At 42.2% G+C, this 14,690-nt stretch overlaps 1 protein-coding gene across 1 annotated transcript; it reads left to right on the plus strand.

The window, feature by feature from the left end:
• Window positions 1-1,167: 1,167 nt before the first annotated feature.
• On the plus strand, window positions 1,168-12,237 carry LOC106908628 (cysteinyl leukotriene receptor 2-like). Its single transcript, XM_088015596.1, has 5 exons — window positions 1,168-2,679; window positions 5,854-6,031; window positions 10,398-10,565; window positions 10,652-10,819; window positions 10,910-12,237. The coding sequence occupies exons 1-5, from the start codon at window positions 2,604-2,606 to the stop codon at window positions 11,535-11,537; spliced, it is 1,218 nt and encodes a 405-aa protein (XP_087871722.1). The 5' UTR covers window positions 1,168-2,603; the 3' UTR covers window positions 11,538-12,237.
• The last annotated feature ends 2,453 nt before the right edge of the window (window positions 12,238-14,690 follow it).

Consider the following 14,690-nt stretch of genomic DNA (forward strand, 5'->3'; position numbering starts at 1 on the left):
TTATTTAGAATGAACAGGTACAACCATAGACATAATATAAGAATAGACCCTCATGGACCGCTCTCGCCTATTGCCGCTGACAAGATTTAGGGCAGCCATCTTGGAGCGGTACTCCACTCCACTCAGCGTTATGTGTCTGGCAGGCACATAACATAATGTATTTAATCGATCATCACACACTTTTTTGTTGCTGGAAACCTTATTCAAACATCTATCAAAGCTACATTTATAAACAATTGTATTTTTTAAATATTTTTTATTTCCATTGATACATAGTTCAGCCTATTTAAATATGCTTATTGGGGAAAACAATAGAATAGGAATAGAATATTCTGATGTTGATGCATTATGAGCATTTTACAAACCACACAGCCGTTCATAATTTATTTAATAAATTATTTAGTAACAGCAATACATATTCATATAACTATACAAACACAAATAAAAATGATTAATAATGACGCAAATAAATAATGATTAATAGGGTCTAACCCTACCCTACTCTTATATTATGTGTATGGGTACAACACCTCTGAAAACGATCTCGGTGACCTGTATCGTAGCTTCTGATCACTAGAGGGTGCTATTAGACAAACTGTACATTTGAAATACAAAAAATAAGAATAAAACCAAACATGTGCTTGGCATCTACTCAGCCATTTTGAGCTTAATGTTATGATCAAGAGCAATCATCAACACTTCTTTTTCTCTGAACATAATACTAAGATGACAGGGCGTTATGTTAGTTGATAAAGGTCTTTCAACATGGATAACACCAAAAATACCATTTATTGTATCAGAAGGGCAACTTTCAGTGCTTGGTGACATAAAACATAAAGGTTTAATGTAGTGTTCTTTAAACAAATTAATCTTTTATTGTAGAATGTTGTTGAATATTCTGTGCTATGAATTGTAAAGCCAGATAACCAAGATAAATAAAAGTCACTTGTAAACAATTGTGATCATGAGTTTGTTATAATGAAATAAGTGAAGCTTCCCTGATTTAAGGTTTCAATAATGTTTTCAAAGCAAACCATTGACATCAAAAAGTTTAAATTTACATTTTTATCTTCAAAGCCATAGCAAAACAGCACAAAAATAATCAGGTTGTTTGACACCCATTTTGTCTGATTTGAAGAAAGTGGGGGGGCTGGTTGACCTTTTGACCTTTACACTTTCATTAATATCTTCAAAGCCAAAGCAGCGCAAACGAAAATTTTTGCTGCACAAACCAGCAAAACGTAGCCGAGTTGATTGACACCCATTTTGCCTGATTTGAAGAAGGTGGGGGGCGACTTCACTCAGGTGTAACGTCGTGGTTTTTATTTTCCCACTGCGCTGCTGCTGGTCACGTGGTTCGCTGTGTGAGCTCTGATTGGTCGACGCGCTCAGCCTCCAGGTGTCTGACTCACCTGAAGCTTCACAGATGTTTTATTTATGACACATTTATGAAACTTTTCCAAACTAAACTCTGAACTGTCTGCTCGGTTTGGACTGAAATGTTTTATTGATTTTATGTTAGTATTTTATTTTATTATTATTATTATTTAGTTGTTTTGTAATTCCTAATAATTTTCTAAATTATTTTGGGTTTTATTGTATAGATTATACAGATTTGATTTTTACTTTGGTTATTTTATATGCTTACTTCCATTTTTTGTTTATTATTTATATTTTATTTTAGTTTTTTATTCACAGGTAATTGTTTTACCTCCGTTTGTTTCATTTCATTTTGTATTATTTAGTTAATAATGTATTTATGTATCTTTGTTTTATTTGTATTTATTCCTATTTTTCATGATATTTATTAAAATATCTGGATCATTTATTCATTTGTTTTTATTTTTGTTTTTGAATTTGGTTTGATATTGTATTTATTTTTTACCATTTAATTTGACGTTTGATCATTTTTATATATTTTAGTTACATTTATTTATTAAAACTGCAGTAAAAACATAATAATATTTGACAGATTCTCTGTTTTGTTGTTTTTGTCTCATTAATGTTTCATTTCAACCAAAACCAACCAGAGTGAATATAAACAGCAGCTTTCTGAATATTTTTCCACTTATTGAGATTAAAATAACAGTTCACTTTGGTGAACTGGTTGAACTGGTTGAACTGGAAATCTCCCAGTTCCTGCTGAGTCTTGCTGGTTTCCAGCCAGTTTAAGTGTTTATTCTTCATGGTTTCTGGGTAAATAAGTAAATATGAGCCGTTATGTAACTTTGTTTGTTTCCATGTTGAACAACTGAAGGAATGAATCACTTGATGAAAGTCGTTCTGCTCAGTCCGGTTCTTGTGAACCGGTTCTTTCCCCTCAGGCTGCTGGAAACCAGACCGCTGCTGCTGTTATTAATATTATTATTAATGTTTTTATTTTGGCCTCCAGCGCCAACCTGAGGTTAACTATGACGTCATGAGTGAACACCCCCCGAACCTGGATCAGGAAGAACAGAAACCCGGAGTTCCCAGGAGTCGGAGCTCCGCAGATCCACGCCCGACCAGAACACGCCCCTTCCACGGAACCACTTCACCCCGGGATCCGAACCGACACCCAGAGGGCTGCGAGCGCTGCTGCTGATCGGACCGGACCGGGACTGATGACCGGACCGGACCGGAACCGGACAGGTGCCTGGATGAAGGAGCTGCAGGCGGAACCCGCTGCGAGGATGGAGGGTGAGAAAGAAAAATAAAAACCTTTTAACACGGAGAGAGAAAGAAAGTTCATTTACTGCGGAGATTCAAACAGTCTGCACTTCTAGTACCATTATCTATGTTTAGATCCTACAGCAAATATTTATCTGCAGATTCACTGTGGAGGATTATTATTATTATTATTATTATTATTATTATTATTATTATTATTATTATTATTGTTATTATTGTTATTATTATTATAGCTTTATGAATATTTTGTGCATCTATTCAAACTTTCAGAAAGAGACATAATGAACTTTACAGCAGAATTAAAACGTCCTGATATTTAAATGTTTCCATTTAATAATAAACACTAGAAAGAAATTATGTTGAGTTCAAAGTAACTTTATTTTAAAACATGTTTTGGTCAAAGGTCAAACATATTAATAACAGCAGAAATTTAAATCAAACACATCAAAACATTTTGATTAAACATATTTAACAAATAAAATTTTAATAGAAAATGGTTTAAAAAATTTTTTAAAAAATACTAGAATAAAATAATATTTTGCTCTAAAATAGGAAAGTAGCAAAAATAAAAAAGTAAAAATTTGAATAAAAGATTAAAATGTTCTAATTTGATATTCACATTAATTAATAATTTAAAGGAATATAAAAACCAACCAGCTGGTTTTATTTCTGTCCTCTGAGCTGCTGGACAGTTAAAGGTCAGTTACCTAAACGCCACACACAGCTCAGAGTCGGGGTCAGAGGTCACAGCCGCCGCCTCAGCAGAGGACTGGAGTCTGACACCTGTGACTTAGAGTTTATTAAATAAAGGCCCAGAGCTGAACCTGAACGCATCACGGTCCGTCAGGGCTGAACCTGAACGCATCACGGTCCGTCAGGGCTGAACCTGAACGCATCACGGTCTGTTATAGCTGAACCTGAACGCATCACGGTCTGTTATAGCTGAACCTGAACGCATCACGGTTCATTTCCATTTTATAATCCAGCTGATAAACCGTCATTCAAATCCAGAGTCCAGAATAAACCGTCTGTTTTCCTCGATGCTGCGCTAATAAAAGCTGCCTTGTTCAAGCAGGACGACCTGTTTGGTCTGCTGGAACAACACACACACAGAGAGACACACAGAGACACACACACACACATTCTGACACGCCAGCAGCCGTTTCCTAACACTTCCTGGTTCACACGTCTAATCCAGATCTTTCATCAGTTTCTCTATCTTTGCTCCGTCAGAACTAAATGTGGACCGGTTCCTGGTTCTGTTCCTTCATGTCAGAACCTGAACAGAACTAAAACCTGCAGCAAAGTTTACAGAACCATCAGAGGAGAAGCTGCTGCTTCCCTCCCTGCTGGAAGTTTGTTTACCAAGGAGACGGATGTGCAGCTTGAACAGAGCTGAAACAGTTCAGCTGTTCCTCTCTGAATGTCAGAGTTAATCTGGATAAAACACCAGATTAACACAGGATAAAACACCAGATTAACACTGGATAAAACACCAGATTAACACTGAATAAAACACCAGATTAACACTGGATAAAACACCAGATTAACACTGGATAAAACACCAGATTAACACAGGATAAAACACCAGATTAACACTGGATAAAACACCAGATTAACACTGGATAAAACACCAGATTAACACTGGATAAAACACCAGATTAACACAGGATAAAACACCAGATTAACACTGGATAAAACACCAGATTAACACTGGATAAAACACCAGATTAACACTGAATAAAACACCAGATTAACACTGAATAAAACACCAGATTAACATTGAATAAAACACCAGATTGTGTTAATCTGCAGTTTGTAGTTGATAATCCACAGCTGCACCAGATTATTCAGCCTTAAAGTCGGTAACATTCTGTTATTTCCACTGAACTGATGTAAATATTTGAGTTTATCTGAATCGTCCAGCTGCTGCTCTTAAACCTGCAGTGTGAATAAAACGGTTATTTAGTCAGAAACAAGCAGAAACCGACATTAAAACTAGATAAAACATTAATCCTGGCGGTGAGTTTCCTACTTCATGTTGTCAGACGGGTTCTGCAGTTTCCTGAATGTAAACGTCTCTGAAACCAGGGAGTCAAAACTTTTTCACATCTTGTCAGGATTGTTTGTGTCTTTTTCCTCATTAAATGAAATATTTATTTAAACTAGTGGTTAAAACTTTGAGTTAATTTGAGGGTCTGTCATTAAACTACCAATGAAATGATCAACTTCTTCATTCCAAAATCTGTTTTTGCTGCTGAATTATTGAATAAACAGACATTTGAACTTAATAATGAAAATATTTAGTTTTTAATCTCCAGGTTCTTCAGCCATCAGATTGGACCAAAGTTCATCTTTCCAGAGTTTCTCTAGAAATCTGGACGTTAGCATCAGCTGCTACATGTTAGCATTAAGATGCTATTCTTGAATAGCTTCACTGACAGGCTAACTGCTTTTAGCACAACTCAAACACAACAAAACTGTTGTTAGTGGATGTTGATGAATCTTTTAATGTAAAAAAAATCACATTAAAATTTATGTAATTAATTAATCTAAATTAAAATGTTAAAGTCCCGGCCCTGTCTGAAAACAAACTGAAAATTTAACCTGGTAGCTGATAAAAACAGGATGACCTGCAGGAAAACCTGAAACTAAAAGCACTGATGAAGGTGAGGATGACCAATAATGACTAGAGGGAGGAATGAGGAAGAAACAGAAAGTTAACATGATGACAAAAGAAACCAAGGGTGACTAGAAATGCAAACACAAGACAGAGAAACGAGAATAGAAGCAGAATTTTAAATAAACAGAAGACAGATGATGATGATCAGAGGAAGATCACCAAAATAAAACAGGAACTAAGAGTCAAACTGAGACGGCGTTCCGAGGAACGGAGCTTCATTCCTGGTCAGCAGGAATGAAGAGATGAACCCAAACCGGGACAAGAAGGACAAAAATCCAGGACAATGCAAATATTTCATTTCAGTTACAGCTGTTAGCTGCTGTTGCCCTCATGCTAACAGCTGTTAGCTTCATGCTAACAGCTTGACGCTAACATGCTAGACATGCTAGTGTCCGTTAGACAGGAAATACTCAGACGGATGCTGACAGGATGAACTCTGATCCTGACCTTTCCCTCCATCATCTCTGGTTTCAGTCTTTCTGTTTGTGGATGTTTTCCAGAACGGTTGGCCGGAACCACGACCGCCTCAAACATCATCAACAGCACGCGGTCCTGTCCCCATGACGACGACGGATTCAAGTACAACGCCTACATCTTCACCTACTTCCTGGTGTTCCCCGTGGCGTTCCTCTGCAACATCATGGCGCTGGTGGTCTTCTTCAAGCAGAAGAAACGCAGGTCAGGCCCTGAAACACTTTCCTCATGATGGCCGTCCTCCAAGGGTTTCTGCTCAGTGGTGGCGCTGCTAACTAAAACGTTAGCTGCACTAGCCGTAAAGCACTAAGCATTAGTTCCACTAAAGCTAAAACGTTAAATTTAGTAATGATGCTACTCTGTGTGTCAACGACAACATGAGCAACAACATAATAAATTGTCAACAAGGTTGTCTGTTACAAAACAGACAAATTAAAATTATCTGTAGAAATTAATTTAAGGAAAGCTAAGTGCACTAAATGTTTTCAGAGTTAGCAAAACAAACATTAGCTCTGCTGTTAGCACAGTTTTAGCCACATAAGTTTCTGTTCGTTGCTGTTTGGAATCTGACCTGAGAAAATGATGGTAGATTTAAATATTCACACAGGATGAAAAGGAAACCGTGAAACTGCTGCTGTAAAAATTTACATCTTCATAAACAAATTATTTTTTACAGCGCTAATAACTCTGTATAAACTGTCATTAGCGCTGTGAATGGCTCTGCTGGTTTATGGCTCACCATAAACCAGCAGAGCTGGAGCGGAGACATGAAGCAACCAGATGCTGAAAGTGTTTCTAGGAGAGTCGAGGTCGGCTCAACAAACCAAACGACCCTGAACAGAAACAGACCGTGACCCCGTGACCTCTCCACTGATGGAAAACACTCTAGATGCCTGCGTTGACCTCCTGACCTCCGTTGCTCTGGTTGGTGATGGATCAGCTGAGCTGAAACAAACAGAGGGAATCTTCTGTTTGGATGTTTCTACCAACTGCTGGATCATTTATGAACGTAGAGAAAACCTTTGGGATTTTGTCACATTCCCAGATAAAGGAAGCTGAGCCCCAGTACAGTTTCCTGTTTGCATCTCTGTAAAGAACCTTATTGGTTCTGTTAAAAAGAACTATCCTCCTTCAGCCATTCATTTCACCACATCATGTCATTTCTTCCAGGTTTATGTTTCCCAGATTTCTCTAGCGGGTCGTTCAGCCAATCAGGTCAGACTTTAATCCTAAACGGTTCAGAATGGACTGAAATTTGTAGATAAAGAAACTTGATTAACTGGATCTGGCTGTTAATTAGAGATTCCTAAGAAATGTCCCTTTCAGCTGCCACACCTGGTTCTGATGAACTGCTGTCTAATTACAGAGGAGCTGCAGGAACGCAGCATCAGGGCGTTGACGGGTCGGTTCTGGTTAAACCGTCTAACATGTCAGGAATAGAGGCCTGTTTGAAACCAGCTGGGATCGGACCGGGTGGTTCTGTTGGATTAAAGTGGACTAAGCAGTGTCCACTTTAATCCACTTTAATACAGCATTTATTTGCTGTAAATGGATTTTTCTGCTGTTGTCTCAAACGGACCACTGGGAGAACCTGTCCCTGAATCAGACCAGTAAATAAGTAGATTGGTCTGAAAAGGCGTAAAAACTTTTACTTTCTCCTCATTCAACAGTGAAATCACCTTCACTGTGTTTATGGGACGCAGTGATGAGGAGGAGGATGGGAATCTGTGGCATGAGGGAGGAATCCTCGTTGTGTCAGACAATCATCATAAAGAGAAACATGTTTGTTTCGTTTCATGCTGAGTGTTTCTGATTCATCAGTGAATCTCCACCCTAAAACCTGCAGCAGATCCTGTGAAACGTCCAGCCAACGTTTCCCTGAAGCAGCAGGAGTTTCTGCTCCTGCTTCAGTCTGAGGACGGATGCTGGAGGAATTATTTGCTTCTCGGTCATTTGTTTACCACGCTGCATGAAAACCAGGAAATGAAGCCGTTAGTTTATCCCAGCAGCCGATCAGAGCGGAGATAAGCTCAGGAACATGGAGGGTGGAACAATGGAGGCTTTGAGGAGCCAGAAGGGCAGTTTGGACTGAACCAGCAGAGATCCACAGGAGGGTCCAGATCTGGAGGATCCAGATCAGGAGATCCAGATCAGCAGATCCAGATCAAAAGATCCAGATCAGCAGATCCAGATGAGTAGATCCAGATCAACAGATCCAGATCAGTAGATCCAGATCAGGAGGATCCAGAACTGGTGGTCACAGTTGAAACACCTGGGACTGAAACTCAAATATCTGATTTTAATAGAATCAGTAGAAACATGCTGTACTTTGCTCTACAACCATCCACAGTCGTCCTTAATCACAGTCAGATTTCTTATGATTCCTGAAACGGATCCTGATCCGGATCTCCAGGATTTCTGGAGTCATTTCAAGGTTTTTCCAGGTGTTTTCAGTTTCCAGGTCCTGTAAAACTTTTCCACAGTTTGTTACAACCTGAATGTTTTAGTTGGATTCAACACAAAGTGACTCCATCCAACCTCAGTCAGGTTGAACATCAGTTTTCAAGTCTTCCCTCAGATTCTCAGTTGGAGCCTCCATATGGCCACAGTCTGAGGCTTCATCCCTCCTTCCTGTTCAGTCTGCTTTAATCCAACTCCAGTCCATCTGCCTAGTCAAAGTCCGGTCCAGTTTTTGGAGATGTGAACACTAAGCTAACTCTGGTCCTCCAAACCTCAGTCTGGGTTCGGTTGAAGGGAACTCTGGTTCAGTTTGAATGTGAACGCCCAGCGGACCAGAGACCGTTCCAAAAGCAGGAAGTGGACTACAGCGCAGGGCATTCTGGGTAAATACAACCAAAGCTAACGTGTTAGCCTAGCGTTAGCAGCAGAAATGGCTCCTGGTCTTTAGCCTAAAGAGAAATCCTCCAACCGCTAAAATCTGACGCCTCCATCTTGTTTCCATCTGGTGAAGAAGGAAGTTGCTCTCAGTGTCTTCAGAGGTTTTTGTGTCGTTTCCTTCAGTGGTTCTTGGTGCAGCGCCCCCACAGGCCGGGAGGGGAACTGGTTGGTTTGACTCAGAACCACAGCAGCTGGGGGTGGAGCAGATGTTCTGGTTCCAGTAGAACCGGGTCGACCGGATCATCAGGAGGGAAACAGTCTCAGTCACATGACCCTAACAGCCCCATCAGTGACCCTTCTGGATGAGAAGAGAAACATCTACTGGTTTCTTTTTGCTAAAGTTCAGATTTGTGTGGTGGAAGTGAGACGGTTCTCCTTTCATAGATTCTCACACCTGAGCTGTGGATCTCTGCAGCTCCCCCAGAGTTCAATGCTCTCCTAGCCCAGGCTGTCTGTTCAGACTCTGTTTACTGAGTCTGTCCCATAAACTGGCTCTTTGAGGTCAGACAGTATGTAGATACTATCTTTACCCGGAAAATGATTTGGCAGTGGGATTTTTGGAGCATTTACATGTCGACCAACGTTGGACTGGGTGTGTCGTCTGTCAGCAGGTGAGAGGCAGGTGACACTGTGGACAGGTGTTCAGGTCACCGCAGGGTCAACACTCACCAGAACAGAACCGTTACTCAGTCCGCCCTCAGTTTGGTCTGATGGCGCCTCTGTTTTCATGGCCTGGATCTGTCTGGACTCTGGAGAACCTGGAGAACCTGGAGAACTTCACTGCTCCTCTGTGTCGTCCTCTGTCCCCTGTGTTCTCCTCTGTCCCCTGTGTCGTCCTCTGTCCTCTGTGTTCTCCTCTGTCCCCTGTGTCGTCCTCTGTCCCCTGTGTCGTCCTCTGTCCTCTGTGTCGTCCTCTGTCCTCTGTGTCGTCCTCTGTCCTCTGTGTTCTCCTCTGTCCCCTGTGTCGTCCTCTGTCCCCTGTGTTCTCCTCTGTCCCCTGTGTCGTCCTCTGTCCCCTGTGTCGTCCTCTGTCCCCTGTGTCGTCCTCTGTCCTCTGTGTCGTCCTCTATCCTCTGTGTCGTCCTCTGTCCCCTGTGTTGTCCCGTGTCGTCCTCTGTCCCCTGTGTCGTCCTCTGTCCCCTGTGTCGTCCTCTGTCCTCTGTGTCGTCCTCTGTCCCCTGTGTTGTCCCGTGTCGTCCTCTGTCCCCTGTGTCGTCCTCTGTCCTCTGTGTCGTCCTCTGTCCCCTGTGTCATCCTCTATCCCCTGTGTCGTCCTCTGTCCCCTGTGTCGTCCTCTGTCCTCTGTGTCGTCCTCTGTCCCCTGTGTCATCCTCTATCCCCTGTGTCGTCCTCTGTCCCCTGTGTCGTCCTCTGTCCCCTGTGTTGTCCCGTGTCGTCCTCTGTCCCCTGTGTCGTCCTCTGCCCTCTGTGTCGTCCCCTGTGTCGTCCTCTGTCCCCTGTGTCGTCCTCTGTCCTCTGTGTCGTCCTCTGTCCCCTGTGTCGTCCTCTGTCCCCTGTGTTGTCCCGTGTCGTCCTCTGTCCCCTGTGTCGTCCTCTGCCCTCTGTGTCGTCCTCTGTGTCATCCTCTGTCACAGTGTCCAACAGGAAGACGTCAGGCTGTGAATGTCCCCAGCCTGGTCCACCTGCCCTGATCTTCCTCCTCCGTCCACAGGAACAAGCCCGCCTATGTGATCATGGTGAACCTCGCCCTGTCTGACGGCAGCTTCTCCCTCACCCTGCCTCTGCGCCTGGCGTACTACATGAACAAGGGCCACTGGTCCTTTCCTGACTGGCTCTGCAGACTCTGTGTCTACGGCTTCTACGTCAACCTCTACTCCAGGTAGGACAGGAGTCGTCCTCATGCGATAGGTTTCCCTCTGGTTTGGGGAATATTTCAGCTCCATCCCTGCTCTCTCTGCCTGTCAGCATCCTGCTCCTCACGCTGCTCAGCCTCCTCCGCTGGTTTTCCATCGTCTATCCACTGCGTCATAAGTACACGAAAAGCTTCAGGTCAACCTTACTGATGTGTCTGGGAATCTGGCTGTTTGTGGGCGTGTCCTCTGTGCCCTTCCTAGGCAGCGGCGTTAAAGACAGGTAAGAGTCAGCAAACCAGTGACACGTCTTTGTGCCTGGGATCAAGCAGATGGTCCCTGGATGCTGAAGTTTCTCTTCTGACTCTTCCAGAGATGGAATACCTCGCTGCTTTGAGCCGGGTACTCCAAAGTCTTGGTCCCGTATTCTCAGCATGAACTACGTGGCGTTGATTTTTGGATTTGTGCTGCCGTTCTTCACCATCATCCTGTGTTGCAGCAAGATCATCCACTGTCTGACACACCCACAATGTTCTCAGGACCCGGTAACGCGCATGAAGTTAAGGAAGAAAAACAAGCGCTCAGTGCACCTGCTCGTCATGGTGATAGCGACCTTCCTGCTCTGCTTCCTGCCCTACCACGTGATCCGGACCCTGCACCTTCACGCCATCAACGGCCACTGGAACTGCGGCGTCACCAACCTGCTGCAGAGAGCCGTGGCCATAACGCTGTGCCTGGCGGCGTCCAACAGCGTGGTCAACCCGCTGCTGTACTACTACTCCACCAAGAAATTCAAGGAAGACGTTGAGCACACTCGGCTACGCTTGAGTAAACGGCTGTCTTTTAGAAGTGGCTCTGTAAGATCCACTGGAAAGGGCGGGTCGATCAAAGGTAAACCCTTAAACCCAGGGGAGGCAGAGCAGAGTCAGCTAAGAACACAATGTCCTGCTACAGACCAGAGGAATCAAATGACTGAGAAACTTTTTGGATGCGTCTTTTGACTGAAATGTGCTCAGTATCCGTCCAGAAAACTGTCAGGAGAAACTGCTGCAGATGATGGTCTTTGAGTCACACCACCACAGATTTATCTCTGTCACTTTTCCTTTTTCTTTGTCCAGTTTTTAACTTTGTCATTAGAACTGGTTTTAATCTTGGGTTTAATCTGAGTTCTAGTTGAGATCAGATTATATTCCAGAGGAAGTAGGAAGGAGTTCTGTTCTCTTCTGAAGGAGTCACATGTTCTCCTTCATGGTTTCCTCCATATTATTGCTGTTCAGGTAAAAACATGTTGTACAGGATCCTCTCCAGGTCTACAGCGCCCTCTTCAGGCCTGACTGGACTGAACAGGAACAGGAAACCTTTTCCTGGGTTTTCATAGTTTCCATTGACCTTGAAGCACCACCCAGTAACCTGTTTACAGGGAAATAACCCTGCAGCAGTTTCCTCCTGGTGATTTCTAAACCTTGTTTATCGTCCAACCATGAAGCCGTCAGAGTGAAGCACTGAAACACTTTTGGGTGGGATCTGAACGTGAGGTTCATGTCCTGCTCATTATTTAACTGTCTTTATTATTTTTAGAATATGTTGGGATATCGTACGGCCATGTAAACAGGAAGCTGAAAATGAAGGTCCAGCTGGACGTGTCGTCCCTTCTGCTCAGTGTTTATGTGGATTTTTATATAAATCATTCACTTCCACAAACTCTGTCACTGTCTGTTTGTATCCTGCTGTTTAATGTTAATTTAATGTCTAATTATAATTATTGTTATTGAAAACATCAACTGAGGAACTGATTTAAAATGCTAATGGTTTACATTCAGCTCACTTCAGACACATTTAGCTCCATTTACATCTTGAACCAGTTGTATATAAATCTATATACAGTCATTCCTCAACGCCAGACATTAAATCACACTTTTCCTGTTTTATCTCTGTTATATTAATTTTATTTACTAAATGTTACATTTTTGGGAGATTAAAAACAACTATTCAGTTGAGTTCTACATTCAGCGTTTATATCCATTTCCTCAGTATTTGTAGGGCTGCCTCGTAAACTGCCTGACTGTATTGGGTTTCTGGAGTTCTGGCCCATTCCTCCCAACAGAACCAGCTGAACTGGGTCAGGTTTGTAGACACCATTGTATGGGTGCCACACTGTAAAGTTAAATCCAAACTAAGAAGAGTTATTTGGGTTATTCAGCCTGTCAGAGGAGGAAAAACATAAAGATTCACTTTCCAAAGTCGTATTTTCACCATGTTATTCATTACTTTGCAAATGTTTCAAACTAAATATTTAATTATCAAGCTTAGAAGCTATTAGCTCCTAAGAAAACAAGCTAACTATTTACCTCTGAGCTACATACTTCGTTGGTAAACATTTAGTTCTGATTAGCTCTGGGCTAACTAAATGTTCATTTTAAAGCGAAGTATGTAGCTAGCTCACCGCTAAATATTGAGCTAATCCGTAAATTCACTAGCCGATTTGCGGAAGTGGGCTACCAAAGTAAAAGCTGGTTCCAATATGTGATGAGAAAAGGCCTGTTCTGCTATTTTCAGCTATTTGAATGCAGAGGCTTCAGACCAGCTGTTGTTTCAGGACACAGCGCAGGATCAACACATTTAAACTTCTGCTGGTGAGAATCCTTCGGTTCTGATCCATCGCTGCTGCTGTAGCCGCTGGAAAACGTCTGGATCGCCTTTAACGGCTCGTCCTGTGTTTAAAGCTGAGATGTTGAACAAGAAGAGGGAAAGAAATGATGATAAATATTTGACTGAAGCAGCAGTTTATCAAGAGATTTACAAAACACAGCTTTGAAATATTTAGCTTTAAGCTAAATGTTTACTAAATACTTGGCCTGCTAAGCTAATTAGCCCATATCGTTTTGGCTCCACATTCTCAGTAGAAGTGAGATCTTTGTGATGCTCACTGTCACTTTGTTGTCCTTAAATCACTTCCTAACTAATCTGCTGGGGGACATTGTCCACCTGGACAACCGTCTGTCCAAGATTCAACTTCCTCACTGATGTGTTGCAATGTTGCTTTAATATTTCTGCATAACCTTGTTTTCTCATGGTGCCATCTATTTTGTGAAGTGCACCAGTTCCTCCTGAACTAAAGCAAACCCAAAACATGCAGTTGGGACGGGATTCCTCCAGAATCTCAGGTTTTTGTACCGGAGTTCGTTTGCAGGCTCTAATCTGGGGTCTTAGATGATTTTGCACCAATGGCTTCTTCTTCTCTGAGTGGCCCTTCTTCCCTGTGGGTACATGACTGGTTTCCCATGAATGATGACTCTCCTGCCAGCTTCATCAGCATCTCCACAAGCTCTTTAGCTTTGGTTTCACACCAGAACCTGATCCTGTCTGGGACCCAGAACCTCCTTCCTGGACGTCCCCATCCTGTTCATGGCTGCAAATCAACCAGGAACCTTCAGACATCTTGAAATTAGACCCTGGGATGAATCAGACTGGTGGAGGAAACCTTCCTGGTTTAATTTCCATGAAAATTAAAATGTGTTTGAGATCTCCGTCTTTGCTTTTAAAACTGCTTCAGGGAATATAAATTTCATGAATGTAAAGTCCTGAATCTGAAGAAAGTCTCATTATTCTGAACAAAGAGAAATAACTGTGGTAACCCAGCAAACCTAAATGAGGAAAGATTTGCATATTTATGGATAGAAAGTCCAGAGTGGTTCTTCTCATGAACAATCCTCCAGAACCAGAACCTTCAAACCAAACTCTGTTAAAATGTCATTATTCTGTTTTCACCTGTGAAAAACGCTTCAGCAGACATGAGACTGTTTCCTTCAGCTCTAAGGTCAGTCAGCATCTGGTTGGAGAATATCTTTAGTTTTATTTATGGCTCAGAGGCGCCACCTGCTGGTGAAAGAGTTAAATCCTGGTGGCAGTGAAGGGTTGATGGTAGGAGCCCAGAACCAGATGAAGTAGTTTCCTCTTTGGTGTTGGTATAGATATATAACAGGTAGAAACATCCGATCCAGGAAGCATCAAAAACTTAGCAGCAGCTTTTAATTTTCTTCAAACAAAATGGAAAATAAATCACTTCATAAAATCCTCCTCTAAAGTTTGTCACAGAAAAGCAGCAACATATTTTCTCCTAAAATAATTTTTGAATGGATAAAATCCAGTTGGAC

This window comes from Poecilia mexicana, unplaced genomic scaffold, assembly GCF_051168715.1.
Source record: "Poecilia mexicana isolate PSO_F unplaced genomic scaffold, ASM5116871v1 scaffold_18, whole genome shotgun sequence".
Classification (NCBI taxonomy): Eukaryota; Metazoa; Chordata; class Actinopteri; order Cyprinodontiformes; family Poeciliidae; genus Poecilia; species Poecilia mexicana.